We start from the raw sequence: 22,601 nt of genomic DNA, 5'->3' as shown, positions 1-22,601 counted from the left end.
AATCTTGTGGGAGGGATTTGCTTTGGAGGGTCTGTAATGGGATGCTTTAGCTGTAAAATAGACTAAAATGCTTCCTAGGCCTCTCATGGTACAGCATTTTAAGATATTTGCTTGCCAGTGTAGAAATCCAAGTGTTATCAGCTGATGTTTTGACCAATGAAATTCTAATTCTGCAATATTGATTTTTCATGACAGTGCTATTGAAAGAATGGGATGACTTGTTAAATGCAAGCTCTAATATGATTTGGTATTTATATTAATGAAGTTGGGAAGCTTGATTCTTTAGGCCTAATCTTGCAAAGTATTTTAACTGCTTTGGATGTCAAAAGCTTTCAGTTAAATCTTGCTAATTGGCTCAGATATGAGCTACTAAAGAATTGTTTATAAATTCTTCAGTAGTTAATGGCAGGCAAATTCTAAACAGGGTCTTTATTTTTTCATGTCATATTACTTGATTTCTGTATTGAGGTTTGTCTCCCATCCCATAACAATCATAAACATCTGCATTTGTGTAAGCATATGCAGTCTGTCTTAAAACTAGCAAAATTATTTCAGTTGGTAATAAGGCAGATGAAGTCAAGAAGATAAACTGTACAGTCCTTAAAAGATGTGCATTCATGCTTTTTACATTGCAGTTATACTGCCATGTGGATCACTTGAGCAGCTGACTGCTTATAGGCTTATTTGCAGTCCTTTGGGAATTCTTAAAGCCATAAAGCATCTATGCCACAGCAAAGCTTTGAGGTTTAGTAGTGGAAGGGACTATTAAGTGTGTGATTTTTTTTTTTTTAACAACTTTCTTCTGCATTTAAAAAAATATATGAAGCAATCATCCTAAATACTTGGTTGGAGGTAAAGTGGCTTTTAATGAATTCTAAATTTAACTGCCAATGATTAGAGCAACCCAAATACAAGTTAAGAGACTACTGATATGATCATTTTTATCACATTTGAAGCTTTTCAACAAGAGTATAAATGTCACTAGCAGTATCAATCCACTGAATTCTGAAAATCATTAAACTACCCATCCCATGTGTGTATACTCTTGCTTAAGTGGCTAAGAGCATGCATTCTGTAAAAACTTTTTAACATCTTTTCCCTCCAGATCTCTCGATGGCCGTCTACAGGTATCTCATCGTAAAGGATTACCACATGTTATTTACTGTCGTTTGTGGCGTTGGCCAGATCTTCACAGTCACCATGAACTTAAAGCAATTGAAAACTGTGAATATGCTTTTAATCTTAAAAAAGATGAAGTATGTGTAAACCCTTACCACTACCAGAGGGTGGAGACACCAGGTAGGAAGACTATTTCTGACTTTGTATAGCATCTGTATGCGCTTGATCAGCATGTTATAAGTGAAAAAGAGAAAAATGCTTTCTCTTGCCAAAAGTTCAAGATTCTTAGAGATACAGCTTTTGCGAAAACCACCCCTGATAGTTTTTAATAGTAAAGTTACTGAAAAATCTTTATGAATGTGGAGATATCTTTACTCCGATAAACATTTCCGGGACCTCTAGTAGTTTCCAGATGGCTAAATATGGCCCAGACTTAAAAGGAGAACAGAGATGATTCACCTTTGCTACTGTGGAATAGTCTTAGTCAAGAGGCACTTCAGGAATCTGTTTCTACCACTATCAGTGCAATCATAATACTAGCAGTACAGAGATTCAGAAAATTTCAAAACATCTGAAGATATTGTTAGATGGTTTAGATAGATATTTTTTCCTTTTAGCTCACAGAAGCGTGCATTTTGAGGGTCTTACCAATGCTTTGAATTTTGCTTTTCCAGTCTTGCCTCCTGTACTAGTGCCACGGCACACTGAGATTCTAACAGAACTGCCACCTCTTGATGACTATACCCATTCCATTCCTGAAAACACTAACTTTCCAGCTGGAATTGAACCACAGAGCAATTACATACCAGGTATTTTCTTAACTTTCACTGTAAACAGTATGTTTGACACTGTGCCGCTGAAACAAAGATGATAATTTTATGCTCCTAAGTGATCAAATTAATTGCAAGATGTGCCAATAAGTTAGATCTAGTTGATTTTGTGTATTAGTTCCAATGGAAATACCTGAACATTGCTGTTTGCAGAACACAATCCTGTGTGAAATGATATTGCTTACTTGGTTTCAGTAGCTTATTTAAGATTCAGAATGCTAATGAGTGAAAAACAGACCTTTGTCTTATGCTTTTAATCTGTTTTACAAGCATATAGGGGTTGCCAAATGCTGTGTGTTGGAGATTGAGAAGCAGTTTACTACTCAGTCTCACCAGATGTAGTTTGTGGAGAAAACTTTAAGTTGCAAATGAGTGACTTAGTGTTTTGATCTGTAGTCCACAATTGATCAAGGTCTGCTTTGTGTGTTTGTTACTATGGTGTGCACAGTTTTGTCTTTTTAGTATGAAAGAGCAACCTAACAATATTGAAATCAAAAGATTCCTTCTTCCCCTTCTTTGCCCCTTCCCCATCCCAAGACTACCCTGCTACAGTGCACCCAAAACCTGGTACTGTTACTGAAACATAAAATCAGTGAACTTTGTTTCCTGCCCCAACTTTGTGTTTCCTATCCCTTTAGGAAGTTGCCTGGAGTGTAAAACCAAGTAAAGCTGAAGCTTTCTCATAAATGTTTAATGCAGCTATGTTATGAACAAGCTGAAAATTCAGATCTAGACTCTCTTGAAGAATAAAATTACTTGAAACTCAAATATGTGTAATATAGAAATTGTATCTATGTGTCTTAAACAGGTTATTGTTTGTGTTTTGTTTAAATGCATCCAAGAATTGAAATGGCATTAAAAATGTAATAAATTTGTTCTCATCTGTTTAATCTGGGCCATGTTTGTTGTCACCTAGGCACAGCAGATCTTTAAAGAGCAATTTAAGGGGATAGAAATTGGTGCTGCTTTCCTAACTGATGCATGCCTTTTTTGACTCCATCTGAGGGCTTTTGATACCATTTCCTAACAACTTACTGGAAAGCTACCATTTGCAAATCCAGTGCTATGGAAATGAGCTAAAGCAGCTAGGTAGTTACTTGCAGGAAGTATGTTCAAGGTGATTGTGGGTATTCACATGATTTTCAAATGACTATGCAGCTAACCGCACCTTGCATCCTTATCTTTGTCACTGACACCCTCCTGTTATATTAATGGCATCTTACTTTATTTGACCTGGCTGACTTAATCTTGAACACTTAGCTAGGTTCTGATAAATCTTGTGTGTCTTGACAGCCTGCTTCAGAGAACCATTTTCTTTAGCAGCAGGCCAAACTAAGACTGTGGTAGCTTTGCACCACAATACTGTCTCAGTACATGGTCTACAGAGAGGTTGGTTTCACTTACAGCTGGGAAGATGGCAGTTGTGAAGGTGCAGGATGGCTCTTGGGGCTGTATGTTCCATTAATACTACTACATGGAGGAAGTCTCTATTCAGACAGAGATTAGTTATGGAAAATAATCTATGCCAAAGACTCTAGATTAGCAACTGGAAACAGGAAGTGTGAGTTGGATTAGAAATGGTAATTGACCTTTTACCATGGCTGTGGCCTTTATAATGAACGATTTGGAGAAGGGTGGAGTCCACTTTATCACAATGAATTCAATAAAAATGTTCAAAATTAGTATGATTTTTGTTATCATAATTCTTGATAGTGAAGATTTCCTTTAATCGTCCTTTTAAATTCTCGTTTGAATTTTGTCACATCTATATTTAGCTCACTAGTTTTACAGAGTGAACCAAGGATAATTCTTTTGGTTAATTTTTTTTAATCAACTGACTTAATCTAATTTCCTGTCGCTGACTTCCTTCTGACCTTAATATATTGCTGTAAATCTCAGACATGATATTTGATATAATTTGATTTTAATTCTTGGGCAAAAAGCTCTTAATTTCTGCTGTTTGGCAGTAATGTAATTAAATGTACTTAATCCCTCAGATGTCTCAGAGACAATTCTAAGGTGATTGTAGACATAGTTATCTTCAAACACTTTCACTAAAGCAATCCAGGTTTTGCCTTTAATATATAGAATCATAGAATATCCTGAGTTGGAAGGGACCAACAAGGATCATTGAAGTCCAACTCCATATAGGAAAAGATAGTTGCCCAGTTCAAAGAAAATTATTTCCTGAAAGGCAGTTGGTTAACTTATCTGGATTACAAAGTATCTTTTGAATGGAGAAAAGGAACATGCATACTCTTCTGGATTTTGAAGATATTTCTGTTGAATTAGGCAATGTTTCTAGTATCAGAATGCTTCAAACTTGTTTCTGAGTTTGCTTTGGTTACTGAAACTCCATCTTTAAAGAAAGCTAGTTAAAAGAATAGATGATTGTTTTAATAGAGCTTGGAAGTAATAATGATAATAGAGCTTGTGCAGTGTAACTAGTTAAATAATATAGTTATTATTGAGTGAAATTTTTAGATAATGAAGGAAAATGGATTTGGGAATTGAACTGAAAAGTAACCTTCAAATCTATAAGGCATGGGAGGGTATCTGACCTGATGGTTATAGTAAATTAAGACAGCTCACGTGATTTTTTTTTGTGCAAGTCACCAGATGTGGGGGTTTTTTTATTTGTAATTCTACTAAATGTGAAAGCTGTTGATCACAATTACAAAACTGTTACTTATTCTAGTGAAAGAGTCTTGTCTTAAATGGAAAAGACAAGTATTAACACATTTGAACAGTTGACTGGCATAAAAGAGATTATACATTTTGCATAGACAAGGCAAGTAATGTGTTTGAAGACCTACTGGAAGGAGAAAGGGATGGCAAAATGACATTCTAATAAAGTATTTAGGTATTGAATTAAGCTCATGAGGACTTGAGAACAAAAACTCAAAATGCTAAATTGTACAAATTTCCTCAGTCATTGAACCATTAGGTGTTTTGTTGTTTTGTTTTTTTTTGACAGAAACACCACCTCCAGGATATATCAGTGAAGATGGAGAAACAAATGACCAGCAGTTAAACCAAAGCATGGATACAGGTAACTACTTTCAAAACTTGGGATCACTAGCTGTGATCCCTCTGCATAGCAACATGAATTCAGGCTAAAAGATGATGGCAGTTTTCCTCTGTACAACCTGGTGTTTTCTGTTTAAAATATCACTTTCAGTCTTAGTGAACAAATTAATATTTTGTTAGGGGAATGCTTTTAAAACATTCTGTGCCATATTAAGTACATTACATTTGTTTTATAATAAAAACATACAGATCTAATTAAGTCATCATCAAATTTTAATAGCTGATTTGTTTTAACCATCTCCAACTTTACCTTCTGGAAACAGGTTCGTTGAAGCAACATGTCTGTTGGCCTAAACAAGTTACAAATATGTTAGCAATCTTTTTCAGTTAGTTGGAATCAACTGCACCAGTTTCCAAAAGAATTGCAATATTTCCCCACTATGTGATAATGGCTACCTTAATTTAAAAAGCCTGATATCAGCAATCATTGTAGGAATGATTCTGTGCAAAGCCTCTTAGTATTTTGTCTACAAATGCACAAATTGTGTTGAGGAGTTCATGTTTTTCTAAACTTTTTCCTTCCTCCTTCCAGGAAAGAATAATCTCAAATGAGGAAATCCAAGTTGTTCTTCTAGAGATAAACCCTCTCCTTTCAGAATAGAGGCAATATCTTGCTTGTCTCGTCCACTTTTTCTTAGCTTTTTTTCCACTGAATTTGAGAAGAAGTCACTACCTTCTTACTGGGCTGAAGCACCTCTCTTATGAAGACAGACTGAGAGAGTTGGGGTTGTCCAGCTTGGAGAAGAGAAGTCTCCAGGGAGACCTTAGGGCACCTTCCAGTACCCAAAGGGGCTACAGGAGAGCTGGAGAGGGACTTTGGACAAGGGCATGGAGTGATAGGACAAGGGGGAATGGCTTCAGACTGATAGAGAGTAGAGTTAGATGGGATATTGGGAAGAAATTCTTTCCTGTGAAGGTGGTGAGGTACTGGCACAGGTTGTCCAGAGAAGCTGTGTCTGCCCCATCCCTGGAAGTGTTCAAGGCCAGGTTGGATGGGGCTTTAAGTAACCTGGTCTAGTGGAAGGTGTCTCTGCCCATGGCAGGGGGATTGGAATTAGATGATCTTGAAGGACCCTTCCAATCCAAACCATTCTATGATTCTGTGACAAGCACATACATAAAGTTATGTTCACAGATTGTGCATGAAGTGAAAGTTCTGCCAAATACAACACTAAGATGTTAATTAGGTTTATGAGGTGGGGTAGGGTCCCATGAGTCTGGAAAATTAAATGCAGTCTTAACTCACAATAAGTGTGTGATATGCTGGAAAAGTGGTGTTAGTATTTCTGAGGTTTCTTATTCTGAAGAATTTCAATGTAAAACTATATCTAGATAATGGTTATTCCTACTTATCTGAAATAATGAGAGTCATTTGCTCTCAAACAATCTGTATTGCTTCAACAGGATCTCCAGCAGAGCTGTCTCCTAGTAGTCTTTCTCCAGTTAATCATAGCCTGGGTAAGCTGGAAATTCTTGTAATTGTTTCTCTGTGTGATGACTCTTCTTTATGTATATATTACATTTAAACTGAAAACGTACTTAAAAAAATTAAGAACTGTATTAGGAGGAGACTATTGGGTTGGCTTCCTGATGATAAACATGATAGGGCTGGGTAAATAACTTCTTAACTACTACTCTATTTCTGTAACTGTTGAGTTCCTAGCAAAGAGAAAGAATAATATGGTTGTGTGTGCAGGACTAGTGTTTAGAAAATAGTTTAAAGGATGTTAGCCAATACATAGTGCTGCCCAGACTTGCTGACTCCCTTGTATATATGTTCTGCTACTCTTCTCATGTACTGTTTCACCTGTAACCGCAACACAATCATTGCTCCCACATTAGTTGTCCACCTGCTTTGATGAGGTGCCATTGCTGTGTATTTGTATAAATGCCTCAGGAAGATCAGATTCCCCTGGGTTTGTTTAAGGAATGATGACAGAAAAATGCTGTTTAGAATGCTTAGTAAGTAATGAGGGTAGGTAAAAAGGGCAAGCAGCTCAGGAAAAGTTGAAGATGCACAGGGAAGATATTGAGCTCTCGTAGGGGAGAGTAAAAGGACCTTGGAACTGCTTTTAGATAGAGATGGTATAAGATCTAGTGTAATATAAGAAAATATAATTTTCATATTAATATTTTTCCCTTTGTGTGGTTCAATGTTTGATAGTTTAATCTTTTCTTTAACATTGTCAAAATGTTTGTAAGTTATAGAAAAACAACAGAAATGTCTCAACATCTGGCATTCATAGCAGCATTAGATTTTTGCCAAGCAAAATGCAAGTACTGAACTAAATGGGCTGTGGTCAGATTAGATCACCCCTGTAAGAATCCGCACACTCCCTCTTCCCTTCCTTCTTCCTTTGTGTGAAAATCTAAATTCCATTATGTTTACTGGAGTAGGTAAAAATGACAGCAAGTAAAATATAATTTGCAGAGACTAACAGCTGTTGTTTCTGGGAGAGACAAATAGCAGGGCAGATAGATTTCTTTTCAGCCTCGAATTCTGCATTAAGCTTGTTTTATTTCTTTTTTTATAGACTTGCAACCAGTTACTTACTCGGAGCCTGCATTTTGGTGTTCAATAGCATATTATGAATTGAATCAGAGAGTGGGAGAAACCTTCCACGCATCCCAGCCTTCTCTGACTGTAGATGGCTTTACAGATCCATCAAATTCAGAACGATTTTGTCTAGGTTTGCTTTCCAACGTAAACAGGAATGCTACAGTGGAAATGACAAGGCGACACATAGGTAAAGATTTCTGATCTTTAATTTCATTTTAGACGTTAAATTATCTGGAATGACCTAGGTAGGATGGGCAGATCTGTGTTTTGGGTTCCTTTCCCCCTTGTGCAGCCAGCCATAGAACTTCTCCCTTGGGGCTTGCAAAGAGGAGCTTGATCTCTCTTGCTAAGGACAGAAGTGGAAAAATAGAGAGGTCGCTGCTTCTGAAATTGAGGAGAAATATAGCTGCTTCTGTTACCACAGCCTGTTGCAATTGGGAAGAAATGTAGTGATGGCTACAGCTGAAAGGATCTCCCTTTCCTCAATCAGTAGTCACTAAGCTGATGGCAGCAGCAGTCACACAACTGTCAGGATGCAAGCAGCACAGAAGGAAGCCACTCAACTGTAGGGGTTTCTGTTGCTCATGTTGCTGTTCTCTGCCTTCTGGAAAGAGTTGACGCACCAAAGTATCCCAAGGGGCAGATTTTTGGCTTTCAGGCTCCTCATTGGACTGCTCTGCCCTAGGTAGCATTTATATTCGGAGTTGCTTATAATTGAAATTAAGCTTTAATTGCAAAATATTAGCATGTTGCTTAGTTTATTCTAATTTATAAAATGCAGCATGAACATTGGTAGTACTTGAATGCTTTTCTGAAATGAGAAAAGCTGCAGTTAAGATAACATGCTCTTTTGACATTATTAAGATTTTCTTTGTAATGGTTAGTAAAGAATATTGTTTTCTACAATGTTTCATTGATGAAGAGAGACGGGGAAGACTGGTTCGGTGATCAGAATCTGATTTATTGTGGGATACAAACACTTATATACTGTTTTAGGGAGACTAGTAATGTGAAGTACAATGATTAGGTTAAAATCACAATCACAAACTTACACATATTACAACATCTCTTGCTTGCAGAGCTTAATGAGATTTTCTTTTTCCGGTAAACCTGCCTGATTTAATCTTCTTGCAATCTAGATCTAATTTTCAAAGTGCTGTTTGCTTTTGCCAAGGAATTTTGTTTATCAAATCTCATGCTAATAAGGTCCAAAGTCCATCATCTGTCTTGTGTCCTCCAAAATTCCAACAACAATGCAGTGTCTTTGCTTTAGGTTCTTCAATAAACTAGCCTTTTTTTTCCTGAATTCTTTTATTTAGCAGTATTCATTAGGTTTTTTGGTTTGATTTGTAGTAAAAATTTCAACTTCTTTAATAGAACCTTCTGATTGCCTCTATGCCAAATCCAAAGGCTTGTCTAATAAAAATTTAGATGTGCAGAAGCCCCGGCTATACCTGTGCTAACTAATCAAAATGACCAGTGATGAGGAAAAGCAAAAATGTAAGGAACTCTTACTTTTTTTAATAAACCAATTCACATTTTGTTTGAAAAATTGTTTTAAAGGGGAAATAGGAACTATGGCCTTTAAAGAACCTGTTAATTATAAATAGCTTTCTTTGAGAGCTCAATTGTACATTACTTATCTTCTGCTAGAAATAAGCCATACAAGTTTTTTACCACTCTGAGAGAGAGAACAAAACCACAATTTAAAAGTGAACAATAATATTTCTTAGAGTTTTTGTAATAGGGCTGAATGAAGTCCTGTTGATTTTGCTCAAGTACTACAGAGAAAGGGGTATACAGTGGGTTGTGAAATTGTATGGGTGCATGTAAGCAAAGAGTGTTGAAGTGGTACACTGTGTTTTCCTTTTTTGCCATAGTGGTCTGTGCTCCTTCATATACAAAACTTTAATACTAGCACAAGTTTTAACTCTGTTAAACTTAATATTTTTGATTCTGGTATTTCTTTAACTAAAAAATTATTTGTAATCAACACTGCTTTCTAATTTTGATTGGGTTATAAGCCATTACATGGCTAGAAAATTCTATCTCACTCTTGACCAAAAATTATTCTGCTTCTCCTTCAACTATTTTGAGTTCGTGGGAGGAAAAATGCAAGTTAATTGTGTTCTGCTCCCGCTACAGCTGTCAGCTCAGCAGTGTTGTCCTGTAGATTATTTATTTCTGTTTCTGTTATAAAGAAAAACTGTGGCCTTCTCTGAAACAAAATCCTCTCTTGTTTGTTAATCTTCTTGGGTCATATCATAACTAAAGTTCTTTTGAATTTTGCTACAGGAAGGGGTGTACGTCTCTATTACATTGGTGGAGAAGTTTTTGCTGAGTGCTTAAGTGATAGCGCAATTTTTGTTCAGAGCCCCAACTGTAATCAAAGATATGGCTGGCATCCTGCAACTGTGTGCAAAATTCCACCAGGTTAGTAGCTTACCAAAGGTATTGTGTAAAACTATTCAGTGAATGTATTCATTGGACATTTGATTTCCTTTTCATAGTTTCTTCATAGTTTTGGGTTTCTGTGTAGCAAACACAAATATTCACTGATTGATTGTATTCTTTGGACTTTTTTTCTTTATAGGATGCAACCTAAAAATCTTTAATAACCAAGAATTTGCTGCTCTTCTGGCTCAATCTGTGAATCAAGGTTTTGAAGCAGTTTATCAGCTTACTAGAATGTGTACCATAAGAATGAGTTTTGTTAAAGGATGGGGAGCTGAATACAGGTAAAAAACTTTAAGTTTTCATTTGAAAGTTAATTTTTCTTCTTTTGTTAATCCACTATTTCTGTCTGGTTTGAAAGCTGTACCTACAGGCTTCTTAGTGCTACTGTAGACATGCTGTCTGCAAGTTGAACCCCATATTTTCCTTTTTCTCCCTCCTCAGCTATTGAGTTTTTAAGTTATAAAGACCAGAAATTGATTTTAGTATTATAGTCAGCTGTTGAGCAAGGAATGTTGTCAAAGTTGTTTCTTCACTTGGTTCTGCTTGCTTGCTTATTATGGTAAAATCACTGACAATATCTGGAAGTTTCACAGTTTGTGCAGAGAGATTATTTGCTGTTTGTTAGATGTACAGTAATTTTGGTCTCTGTCCTGTTCTGTGTGGAGTATAATGAGTTCATTAGGTTGTGGTGAGGGATGCAGTTGACAGTATCTTACAGAAAGAACTGAAGTAATTTGGAGTGCATTCTGCAGAATGAAACAGTTGGAGAACATGCATTTAAGGGTTGACAAATATTTTGGAACTTGGAAAAAACTTTGTGGGAGTAAGATGACTGTTTATGTAGTAAAACAGCTAAAACTTGTTTTGAGTGGAAAAAATAGCCTTTTATCTGCTTTTTGAATAGATTCCAATTATATTCTTTATTTAAACAAATTCCTTAAATGTCTCTAGAAATTGTTCCCTGAAAGAATGAAGTCTGACATATCAATACCCTATTGTAATACATAATGACTTTTTAAAAATCCATACAATTTCTGAAGTTCAATAATGGTGTGTCGGTTCCACTGTGAATCTTGGGGATTTGTTTCTTTTATCTGCTCTTGAAATATACACATGTAAATAGCAGCGTCATTATGTGGGGGGAGGCTTCTCAGATAAATTAAGCCAATTTTGTAGAAGTATAATTAGATGAAATGAGAAAATTGAGTAAGGGAATAAATTGGTACCTCTTTGTTAGTAAGAGATACGCCAAAAAAAAAAAATGTAGTTCAAGTTTAAAGAACTATTGCATTTGTCAGGAAAATTAATCCACAAACAGCAGAGGTTTATGTCCAAAAAGGAGACAGAGGAGTCCTTTTACTTTATTCGAATAAAGGGAGAGGCCATGGGGTGTTCCCCTGGGATCTCTCAAATTTTTAGAGGACGCACCCTCCTTTTTATCCTAATTTCCCGGCCGCATTTCCCTTCTCTTTCCCCATTGGCTGAGATACTTGAGAGTTACAGACTTCCCGGAATGCCTGATACTCAAGATTTCCCTCTAATGTATAATCCTCCTTTTAAAATGTTTAATTCTTATGGAATTTAGGGGTTTTCCCCATTGTTTCTTTCATCTTTCAATATCTAATTTCATTTATCAGCAAACCTACAGTTTGTTTGTAAAGGTAAATATCTTTGTCCATTCATCAATCAGTGGAATCCTTCCCATTGTTTTTTTTATCTCTCTGTGCTAGTTTTATCTACCAGCAGACCCACAGTTCGTTTGTGAAGACAAATCCGTCATTCCTCTCAATCCCTCATCTTTTATTTTTTAAAAATAATTGTCTTTACAAACTTTAGTTATCATGGACCTAATTTCCTGTTCCTGGGTTTTTTGGTTTTACAATTATTTGCAGTGACATCAATTTCTGTCCTTTTGTAGCCATCTCTGGATCAGTAGGCATGGCTACTACCTGCATTCCTTTGATCACATATTGAATAAGTTGTACTAAGCAAAGGATCATGCATGGTAAAAAGATTAGGGTTGCTACAACACATAAGAGGAAGAAACGCATTTGTTTAACCCATAGTCCACCAGATAAGCACAAAAACATGTCCCATTTCCATCCTTTCCATGTTTGGACCGGTACATGAGCTAACTTTCGTATTCTTTTTGTTATTTTTTTCACCACCTTTCCACTGCCATCTGTGTGCAAGCAGCAGTTTGAGTCATTTAAATTGCCACACACTCCCCCTTCTTCTGCTAATAAATAGTCTAATACCATCCGATGTTGAAATATTGCATTTCTCATCTGAGTAGATTGGTCAGCAAGGAGGTCAAGAGCTGTAGCTGTCTGGTTCATTATTACTTCAAAGACAGCTTGTAACCTAATTATCTGATTTAAATTATATAAGGGTTCTCTGGCACCTGATATTAATTAGGATTCCATGTGTCTGATCCAGTGTTGTATAATTCGTTCAGGTGGCCATTCATCTTCACCCCACTTTTGGGTGCTCCTTCCAGCCAGGGATACATCAATTGACTGCTTTTCTCTAATTAAATCATCATGCAACTTGATTCTTAACTGATTTCCCTGAGCTTGTGGTAGCAGAAAGAACAATGGTCTAATATACCTTTGCATAACATATCCCTGACCGGTTTGGGGGTAACCTGCGGTAAGCATATTGGCCACAAATCCAGTAATGCCCTTTTAAAGCCCAGGTCCCATTGGCAAAGGGACCTTTCCAATTTTCATCATAAATTGGTGGGTCAAAATACAGCTTGCTTCCTGGGCCTAGTGGTCCCCCAACAATAGTTGCCCTGCTGTAAGAATCACAGTATTTGCATTTCCAAGCTCCCACATGAGGTTTCCACCTGCAGTTACATCCCAGATCTGTTTGTTAGATCTGGACCAGAACCTATTAAAAAGGGTTCAAGTTCCGTTCCAGTGTTGCCACTTCCACTGATAGTCACGGAAAACATGTGTCCTACTTGTGGAATTATCTTGAGGGCAGCTTAAAAATAAGGGGTCAAAAAACTTATCCTTCCCCACTGCTTTACAGACTTCAAAATCCTTCCGGTAATTATGGAAGGAACACCTTACCCAACTACCATTAGTGAGCTTAACATGCGTTTCATTCCATCTGCCTTGATATCTGGAACAATCATAAGGAGAGCAGTTGGGGGTCCAACAATCTAAACCCAAATATAAAGTCCAGTCACAAACGCTTTTTCCCACGTATGTTTCCTGTTCTATTTAGACAATAAATGCCTCTCTCAGAAGAATGAAGCTGCCATGGACTTCCTTCTTCATCCCAAAATCCTGTTCAATTATGGACCTCACTCAGGATGCTAACCCACCATTTAGGCTCGACTGGGCTGGCCACTCATGGCCAGCTTTCAGATCCCCCTGGCCCTCCACAGACCCAACAATTGCTAAGGTTAAAGGTTTTTGCTACTCCTTCTCACAAGGTTAAAAAATTATTTTCCCACTTTTGGCCCCAACCTAACTGACAATATAAGGGTAAGATTATTAAGAGAAACATTCTAATGGTGTAATCTAATCTCCTAACCTAATTTTCACTTTCACATTGTCTTCCACACCACCTGTGGCGAGAGAAGGCACAGAAACAGCTTAACATAAAGAAAACAATGACAGCAAGGATTGGCCCCCAATGACTGGAGATCCGAAAGGAGGGATGCCCACACCGATTATTTCAGCAGGCAGTCTGTGGATAGGCACACAAGGCTTCCCCCGATGTCAACGCACTGGGTACTGCTCCAGTCCACTCCTGTGGAGTGTCAGTCGCAGCTTCCTATCCTCCTCCAGCTGAGATGTCCTAATCTCTGGGCCCTCAGAGACCTTGACCCAAGTGTGATGGGTCCACCCATGTTCAGCTGTCTTGACAGCTGTTTCTGTGGTCAGCAACACCTGGAAAGGTACACGGCACTTCGCCACCAGGGGTGCTTCTTTCCACTCCTTAACTAGGACCCAATCTCCTGGCTGAATGTTGTGAACAGCAAAGTCCAAAGGCAGGGTCTGTGCCAGCTGAGCTTCCTGTCAAAGAGATTTCACAAGAGACAGTATCCAGGCTACATATTGTTTCAAATACATATCACTTATCTCTATCCCCCCACTAGGCTGAGAATTACAAGGTTAAGGAATTCCAAACATCAATTCAAAGGGAAATAATTTAATATCTCCCCTGGGTCTGGCCCTTATTCTTGCCAAAGCCAGTGGCAAGAGCCACATCTTAGTTTCTATCACCAGCTTTGGGAGGTGTTTCTTTATTTCTCTATTCATCCTTTCAACCCTGCCCAAACTCTGGGGGTGCCAGGGGGTATGGAGGGTCCATTGTATCCCTAAAGCAGTCACAACTTGTTGCTGTTGTATTAGGGATGGATGAATTAAGCGACATAGATTCCTATGGTCTCAGAAGGCAAATGCAGACTTTATTAGTCATCACATTCTTTTATAGACAGTTCTGACAAAGCTGGACCTGATTGGTCCTTAATCAACACCCCTTACATCATTGGCTAATTACGAACAACATCCTTCTTGTAAACATCTTACAACTAAATAACACCATCTGCAAAGATTAGGGATTGTTTTAATTCTTTCTCTGAACTCCCCAGAGTAAAAATGGGGGAATAGGATGATGGGTGCCTCTGCCTACTATCTGTTCCAAACAAACCTCTCCTGTAGGTTGGGTTAACATTCAGGCAATGCAGTCAGATTCACACACAACACTCACTACAGCTGGCTCAGTGAGAGAGGCAGAAGGCTCTTTGCAGGATTTTATTCCAGCAAGGTTAATTACATGTGGTGGCTGAAGGAAACCCAGGTGAAAGAGTGAGAGCACATGCTCTGGACAGTTTAAGAAGGGGAAGGGAGGGGGGGTGCAGAGCTAATGGCAGGGCAAAGGGGATTGGTCTCCAGGTGAGAGGGGGCAGCCACCAGGGGTACCCAACCAATGAGGAAACAGGGAAAGGAGAAACTAGGGTAGGTTGTGAAATATAGGGATCAGTGAGACAGAGGTCCATGGGGGAGTTTTTTCTTTTCCCACAGGAAGAATAAAATCTATGGTAAGTCTTTCCAAGGCAATTTGCTTGGGAATTGGCTGAGGAGAGAGAGTTCATGGGATGCTACACCAGAGCAATGCCTGGGAAAGTTTATCTGACTTTGACCAGACTGTCAGCATCCACAATTCCTCCTTTTTCTTTTAAAAAAGAAGGTGGCATTTGTAAACCCCTGCAGGGCCCTTTGCAGGAAGGAGAACAAACACAGCTCAAGAGGCCCCTTTAGTAATTTGCCGGTTACCAACCAGAACCTCAATCAGACACTAAATTAGAATGGTCAGGGAGATTCTCTTGCACATGCCATCAAATTCTTCACAATCACGTCCATGCACCACCATCAAGTTTTGTTGTTCATTCTTGCAAGAAGTCAGTTACTAATTATAATACAGTAAACAAAACATTGTTAGTCTGCTCAAAGAATTGGCAGTCTAACTTGTCGACATTCACTACTCCAGAAGCAAAGAAAAAGATAGAATGCTCATTCTCTACTTGTAGAGACCATCCGATTGATGATCAGCATCCTGATCATCATTCGATGGTTGCCTGTTGGCTACACTCTGCTTTTGGTGTCACAAGTCAGGGCGAACACACCTTGCAAGTATCCACCATACCCCAGCATCTGTGGAAACGCATGCATACCCACAATCCCAAGTGATAAGCTCACACGGGCCTTCCCACTTATTAGTGGTTAGATCCCGTATCCAGACTTTTGCTCAAGGCAGGTGCATCTCACCTGAAGACTGCAATGAAAGAAAGTGATTTAAAATTACAGGATTGTTTGAATTTTGTGGCACTGTAAGGTGATTAATTGTATATAGAGCCTTTTCCAGTCAGCTGTGCGGGGTTTCTCGAGGCATTCCTCCTTTTTGTTTTTCCAGAACACGCTCTAAAGTGCCATGAGCACATTCAACAATAGCTTGACCAGTTGGAGAATGCGGAATACCAAATTCATCTGACACTCCCCATAAACGTAAAAACTGACATGTCTTCTGCAAGACGTAGGTAGGACCATTAACAGTTTTCACAGAAGAAGGTATACCTAAGATTGCAAAAGCCATCCTCCAATGGGCAATAACATCATGACCCTTTTCCCCAGTATGAGCAGATGCCCACTTAGCAGAGGAGGTGTCAATAAACACGTGCACATACTTAAGTCAGCCAAATTCGGCAATATGAGTGATATCCGTTTGCCAAAGCTGCAAGGCTTTTAGGTGTCTGAAAGCCTCTGGGGTTTACCCCTGCTGGTAAAGGTGCAGTAAGTCCATGACAGTCAGTGCAAGAACTGACAATGTCAGGAGCCTCAGTTGGCATTAACTGAAGTTGTTTCTGCAATGTATGTGCACTTTGATGGAAAAAATCATGCAATGCCTTGGCTTGCACAATTTTGTCAGGCTGAGGCACTACCCACGCAGGGTTAGCCAACCTGTCAGCCCTGGCATTACCTTCTGTTATGAAACCTGGTAAATTGGTATGACTCCGAATGTGCAGGACATGATAAGGATGAATTCAGGCCTGAATTACACACCACGTTTTCAGTTAGTGAAACAAAGCTGCATTATTGACTTCTTTCAGAAGTGAACAATCCAAACATTTGGTTATGTCTGCTACACAAGCAGAATCAGTTACCAGATTCAGAGGTACCTGAGAAAATCGCTGGAATGCCATGGCAACAGCCTTCAATTCAACCAACTGGGCTGAGCCTGACTCGTGGCCTTCCAGCACCTGCCACTCAGATTTATCCTCCCAAGTAACAATGGCTTTCCCTGTTTTTCTTGAGCCATCAGTGAAGATGGTGGGTCCTTGCACTGGCACCCGACTATTTTTGGGCTGCAAAGACAGATTGGTTGATTTTGCCAACTGCAATAACTTATGACTGGGCAGATGATAAGCAATCTGCCCTGAAAAGTTTTGCAGCGCACTTTGCAAAGGAGCGCTGTTAGCAAAGCTCCATTCAAAGTCTTCCCGCTCTACTGGAAGAATAATTTTTCAGGATCAGCTGCCATTAATTGCAAACACCGTTGATGGCATTTGATTATCAAATGAGTGATCAATTCAAACAATGTGGGTGCTGTCTTTTTCGGTTGATGGGGCAAGAAGACCCATTCCAAAATGTGCAAAGGATCGGACCATTTTTCACTCCATTGGCCTATGATACCTGTAGAATGAAAATCTGGATTGGTAATGAAAACAGTGATATCAGTGGAGGGATCTACTCGATAAACCTGATGAGCAGAAATAGCTTGCTGGTCTTCCTCCAGCGCTCGTCGCGCCCCAGCAGTCAATTGCTGAGGTGAATTCAGATCAGGGTCCCCCTTTAAAACGTTAAACAGTGGGGACAATTGTGTTGTGGTTAGCCCCAAATAAGGACATAACCAACTGATGGTACCCAGCAATTTCTGGGCATCATTCAGAGTCTTAATAGAATCCATTAATTGCACCTCTTGATGTTGAATGGTGCTATCCAAAATTTTTGCTCCTAAATATTTCCAAGGAGGATGCTGTTGAACCTTCTCTGGAGCTACTTGCAGCCCATAAGAGTGCAGAGCAGTGAACAGTTGAGTCTGTATCCTCAGCAGCTCATCCTGGGTGGATGCCGCCTCCAGGATGTTGTCCATATAGTGATAGCAATATACTTCAGGAAACTGCTTGCAGACTCCAGACAAGGCCTGAGCCACATACCATTGACAGATAGTCTGACTGTTCTTGCAGCCCTGCAGCAAAAATTTCCATTGATACCTCTGCACAGGTTCCTCATTATTAATTGCAGGTACCATAAAGGAGAATTTTGACTTGTCATCAGAATGCAAAGGAATTGTGAAAAAACAATCCTTCAAATCAATGATCAAAATTTTCCACCCCATAGGGATCAGGGTGCATGAGGGCATACCAGGCTGCAATGCCCAGATGCTTTCCATCACTGCATTGATTTTCCAGAGGTCCTGTAACAGCCTCAATTTCCCAGATTTTTCTTAATTACAAAGACAGGAGTATTCCAGGGACTAGTAGAAGTCTCAATGTGATCCTGTTGCAATTGTTCCTGAACTAATTCACAAAGGGCGACCAACTTTTCTTTTGTCAGGGGCCACTGGTTTTGCCAGATGAGTCTGTTTACTAGCCACCGCAAAGGCAACGTAGGATACTGTGCACCCTTCAGCACAGTGGCCCCCATCAAAAATGTGTCCCAATCTGTACCCCTCAGGCTGCCAATACATCCTGCCCCCAGAGGTTGAGTGGAGCTGCAGTGACATAAGGCAGAACTGTAGCCGTCTGCCCCTCTGCATTTTTGGCCAGCACAGACCATTGGCTTATAAAGGTCTATGTAGTTCCTCCCAACCCTTTGATGACCGAACCCATGGAAGCCAAAGGCCACACAGGAGGCCACGCAGAGAAGGAGATGATTGTCACATCAGCCCCTGTGTCGATCAAACCTCGAAGCTGGATCTGAGGCGGGCTGGCACCTGGTAGAATCAGGGTACATGTCATCTGTGGTTGCTGAGTAGAAATATCTGCAGTCCAGAAAACTTGTGGCAGTCTTGTAAATCCAAAGCTGTCATCCCCATGACTCCGCTGGTCAGTCCTGGGGACACATGACTGAAAAGGCACAAGTTGAGCAATGCGAGTCCCTGCAAGGATAGTGATGAGGGGGTGGGTGTGGAAACCATGGCACAAATTTGGCCTGTAAAGTCAGCATCAATGACTCCTGGATGCACAAAGATTCCTTGAAGGGTCGCACTAGATCTCTCCACAAGCAGTGCACTCAGTCCTTGACCCAAAGGTCCAAATACATCCAGAAGAACCTTATATACACAACAAGATTCTAAGATGACTGTTGCTGCAGTGTGTACATCCACTCCATCTGCTCCTTGGGTACTACCCCTAAGCTGGCTGAGTAAGCCTGTGTCGGTACCATGCACTGGGGAATCACTTGTGTCAGAGCACAGCTCTCCTTTGCGCTCTTCCTCCTGTTTCCCGAGCCTGCCAAAAGCTGACCATTGGCATGGTATTTAGACTTACATTGGTTTGCATAATGACCTTGCCTCGCGCATCTAGCACACAAGAAATGACCCTTCTTTCCTTTCTGCTTCTCTGTTACCTGTTTTTGCTTGCACTTATTATTCACCTGTCTCTGTTGTCCACACTCACCGGATGCCTGGGCTGGCTGTATAGCAGCAGCCAAAACTGACATTTTGTAGTCTACAGAGCCCACTTTAGAGCATGCTTGGACCATATCTGTTAATGTTGGGTCACCTGGAAGAGCCTCTATGATCTTTCTGCAATCTTTTTTGGGTTATCCTTTGCTAATTGCTTGCATAAAATCTGTCTCAAGTTGTCATCCTCAATCTGCTTTTCTAAGGCCGCTGCAATTTTCTCAACAAATGGCCGAAGTGGTTCCTTTATTCCTTGAGCTATTTTCACATATTGCGGCTTGGGAGTAGCCATTTCTATAGTTTTTAACAGTGCCCCAATGCTTATCTTTTGACTCTACTCAAGAATCCGAGGGTCCCAGGTAGCCTGAACATCAGGATTAGAAAAGATACCCTTCCCCATAAGAGCATCTACTCCAACGGCATATCTGGGATCAGCCTGAGGCAGTCGCATGTTATCTGCTGCAGTCTTATCAGGCACCTGCCTCCAGTTGTCCTCAAAAACTCTAAATTGCACAAGTTGGAACAACACTTGACCCAGATGTTTAATATCAAATGGAGCAAGCAGATCAGTGTTTAACACCCTGATAACTTGCATAACTTCTGAAGAACCAAGTCCATATTTTGCTACTTTATTTTGCAAATCCTGTACGACTTTCCATGCAATGACATCATGCCTGTTGACTTGTCTCATATTTGGAACAGCCTTAAACACAGGAAGGGCTTGGACACCCCCCTGTGGGGCTACACTGACTCCCTGATTCACTATCATACTTTCTTTAGATGATGGAACAACTACTTGATGTCTACCTGTGTTTCCCCCCCCTTAATCTACGGTCTTGATAATGCCACCCCTGGGCATTGCCATCTTCTCTAGCAAGTCCCAATTCCCCATTTCCAGAGCTCGCAATTTGACCAATTCCCAAAAACATCCCAGGTGCTCTGGTCGCACGGTCACCTGACATAGTGGCAATGTCCACAGGTGGCTCTGGGGCATTTTTGCAGCACTTCGGTGCCAGCTCTCAGCTGCCAGGCACTCCCCCGCCGCGGGACAAGCTGTCGGTCTCCATCCGTGTCACTGTCCACGTCCCGGGGCAGTGGCACGCGGGACAGCCTGAAGGAAGTGGAGGAGGGCGGGCAAGCTTGAAGCACCGAGGCGGGGGGGCAGCCATGGTGGACGCTGCGAGTGGTGGCGCCAATACAGCAGAAGTAGAAGGCACGGCGCCCACAGTTCCGCATGAGGCTGGTGGAGGAGATGGTGCAGACACTTGCGCTGACCTTGCAGATGGGAACGGAGGGGCCGAAGGGACAACGGCTCCAACTGCATCACCTTTCTGCAGCGGAGGCACTCCCACCGCCCCCTGCAACGCAGAGGAAGGAGGGTCCAAGGGGGGAAATGAAGCTGCGTGTCGCAAAGGCTCTGCCGCCACCACTTGAGACGCAGAGAGAGGAGGGGCCAGGCAGGGAAACAAAGCTGGCTGCAGCAAAAGCTCTGCTGCTGCCACTTTAGATGCAGAGAGAGGAGGGGGGGGGGGGGGGGGGGGGGCAAAACGAGGAGGAAACTTGGCAATTTCCGACTGGGGCTCAGCGAACAAAGCGTCCGTGAGCTGCGTCATGGGTGACAGATACTTTGGCATTACAAAGTCACGGGGAGAAGGATATGTCAGGGGGACATAATCTCACGGTGAGGGATAGATTTTACTAGCAACTTCCGTGTCTCTCAGGGGTCCAGGTGGAGCTGAGGGAAAGCCGCCAGCAGCTTCCTGAGCCTCCTCGCCTTCTGGCACATAAGTGTCTATAGAGGGATCGTCTTCACCCTCTGAGTCCTCCACATCCGTTTCACCCTCCCCAGGGTCCCGTTCTGTAACGCTTTAAAAATAGTGCCCCAGATTACTGCTAATTCAAATGCATCCTTATCTCCACTGGAGATTTCTTGCCACAGCTGGTCTCCTAGCGACTGCCAAGTATCTAGGCTAAAAGCAGTCCCAGCGTCTACCAAAAATACGAGCCTTTGCCCAGCAGAACAGGACGTGCATGGAATGATCTAATATAGCAATTCCCATGTGTGCTGTTATGGGTTAGTTGCAGTGGGGGATTAATCACCGACTAATAAGTCCAAATAAAATGAAATTTATTAATTGATACAGCAAGCGATAATAGGCAAAGTCAGCGCCCCGGGCGCACTAGGCAACAGGAGAGTCCCCGCTCTACCACTGCCGCATTCTTCTGATATTTCGTGGAGTTCTTATACAGTCCTGCTTCTGGGTTCATGTGTAGTACTCTGCGTATTCTTCTTTTGTGTCTAGATGGTCATAGTCCACCTCCCGGAGGTCTGAAGATGAAGGCTGGTATTTTCCTTATTTGCTGGGTTTATCTGATTCCTGGAATTTTAGGCTCAATCTGCTGAGTTCCTGGAATCCTAGGTTTACTGAGCGGATAAGCTGATACTGTGTTATCAATCATAGCAAACCCCCCACCCATATTAACAGTTTACTAAACAGATAAACAAATGTTTGTGAAACCTATTGTCTTTGATTTCACCTTCCTTATCCTTTAAAGTCTGGAAATTTACTTAAGCAAACAACTGGAGGTGGTGCAACAGTCTTACTGGAATAACTTTGTCAGCTTTGATGAACAAACCTAAAGTTTTAACCCATTACATGTGGTAATTCATTCTTCCATACAGAAAGCACAATTTGTTCCTCTGCAGAGGTTTGATTCCCCATCTTGTAGGGAAGCTTTCCCCAGCAGCCTGCCTAAGCAGTGGTTTCCTCCAGAATACAAACTCTTGCATGCTGGGGACCTGTCCCAACCAGCTACTAGGCTGGTTCCACTACCCGTTGGTCACAAAGGACCAGCAACCTCTGGGAGGATGAAGGGAAAATCACCATATCTCTCTTATTGGAGGATGGAAGACAACTCCGAGTCATCAGTCTTGGCTGCAATGAACGTTGGAGGTTACCGGACTCCTGTTCGTCAGTCTTGGCTGCGCTGAATGTAGGAGGTCCACCAGATGTCGCTGTTCTATTTGGGATGGATTAATTAAGCGACATAGACTCCTATGTTCTCAGAAGGCAAATGCGGAGTTTATTAGCCATCACATTCTTTTATAGACAGTTTCGACAAAGTTGGACCTGATCGGTCCTCAATCAACACCCCTCACATCATTGGCTAATTAGGAACAACACCCTTCTTGTAAACATCTTACAAGTAAACAACACCATCTGCAAAGATTAAGGATTGTTTTAATTCTTTCTCTGAGCTTTCTCAAAACTCCCCAGAGCAATGCCTGGGAAAATTTATCTGACTTTCTCTCTGACCAGACTGTCAGCATCTACAACTCC

General features: G+C 40.8%; 1 protein-coding gene across 1 annotated transcript in view; it reads left to right on the top strand.

The window, feature by feature from the left end:
* LOC134431405 (mothers against decapentaplegic homolog 2-like) overlaps positions 1–22,601 on the top strand; it is a 91,871-nt gene that overhangs the window by 59,480 nt on the left and 9,790 nt on the right. The window contains exons 3-9 of the mRNA XM_063179422.1: positions 1,106–1,299; positions 1,794–1,928; positions 4,927–5,001; positions 6,444–6,497; positions 7,574–7,786; positions 9,895–10,032; positions 10,193–10,337. Of these exons, the coding sequence (XP_063035492.1) occupies positions 1,106–1,299; positions 1,794–1,928; positions 4,927–5,001; positions 6,444–6,497; positions 7,574–7,786; positions 9,895–10,032; positions 10,193–10,337 (954 nt within the window). The remainder of the gene's footprint in view (positions 1–1,105; positions 1,300–1,793; positions 1,929–4,926; positions 5,002–6,443; positions 6,498–7,573; positions 7,787–9,894; positions 10,033–10,192; positions 10,338–22,601) is intronic.

The sequence above is a fragment of the Melospiza melodia genome, chromosome W (genome assembly GCF_035770615.1).
Source record: "Melospiza melodia melodia isolate bMelMel2 chromosome W, bMelMel2.pri, whole genome shotgun sequence".
Taxonomy (NCBI): domain Eukaryota; kingdom Metazoa; phylum Chordata; class Aves; order Passeriformes; family Passerellidae; genus Melospiza; species Melospiza melodia.
This window is presented reverse-complemented; position numbering and strand designations above follow the sequence as displayed.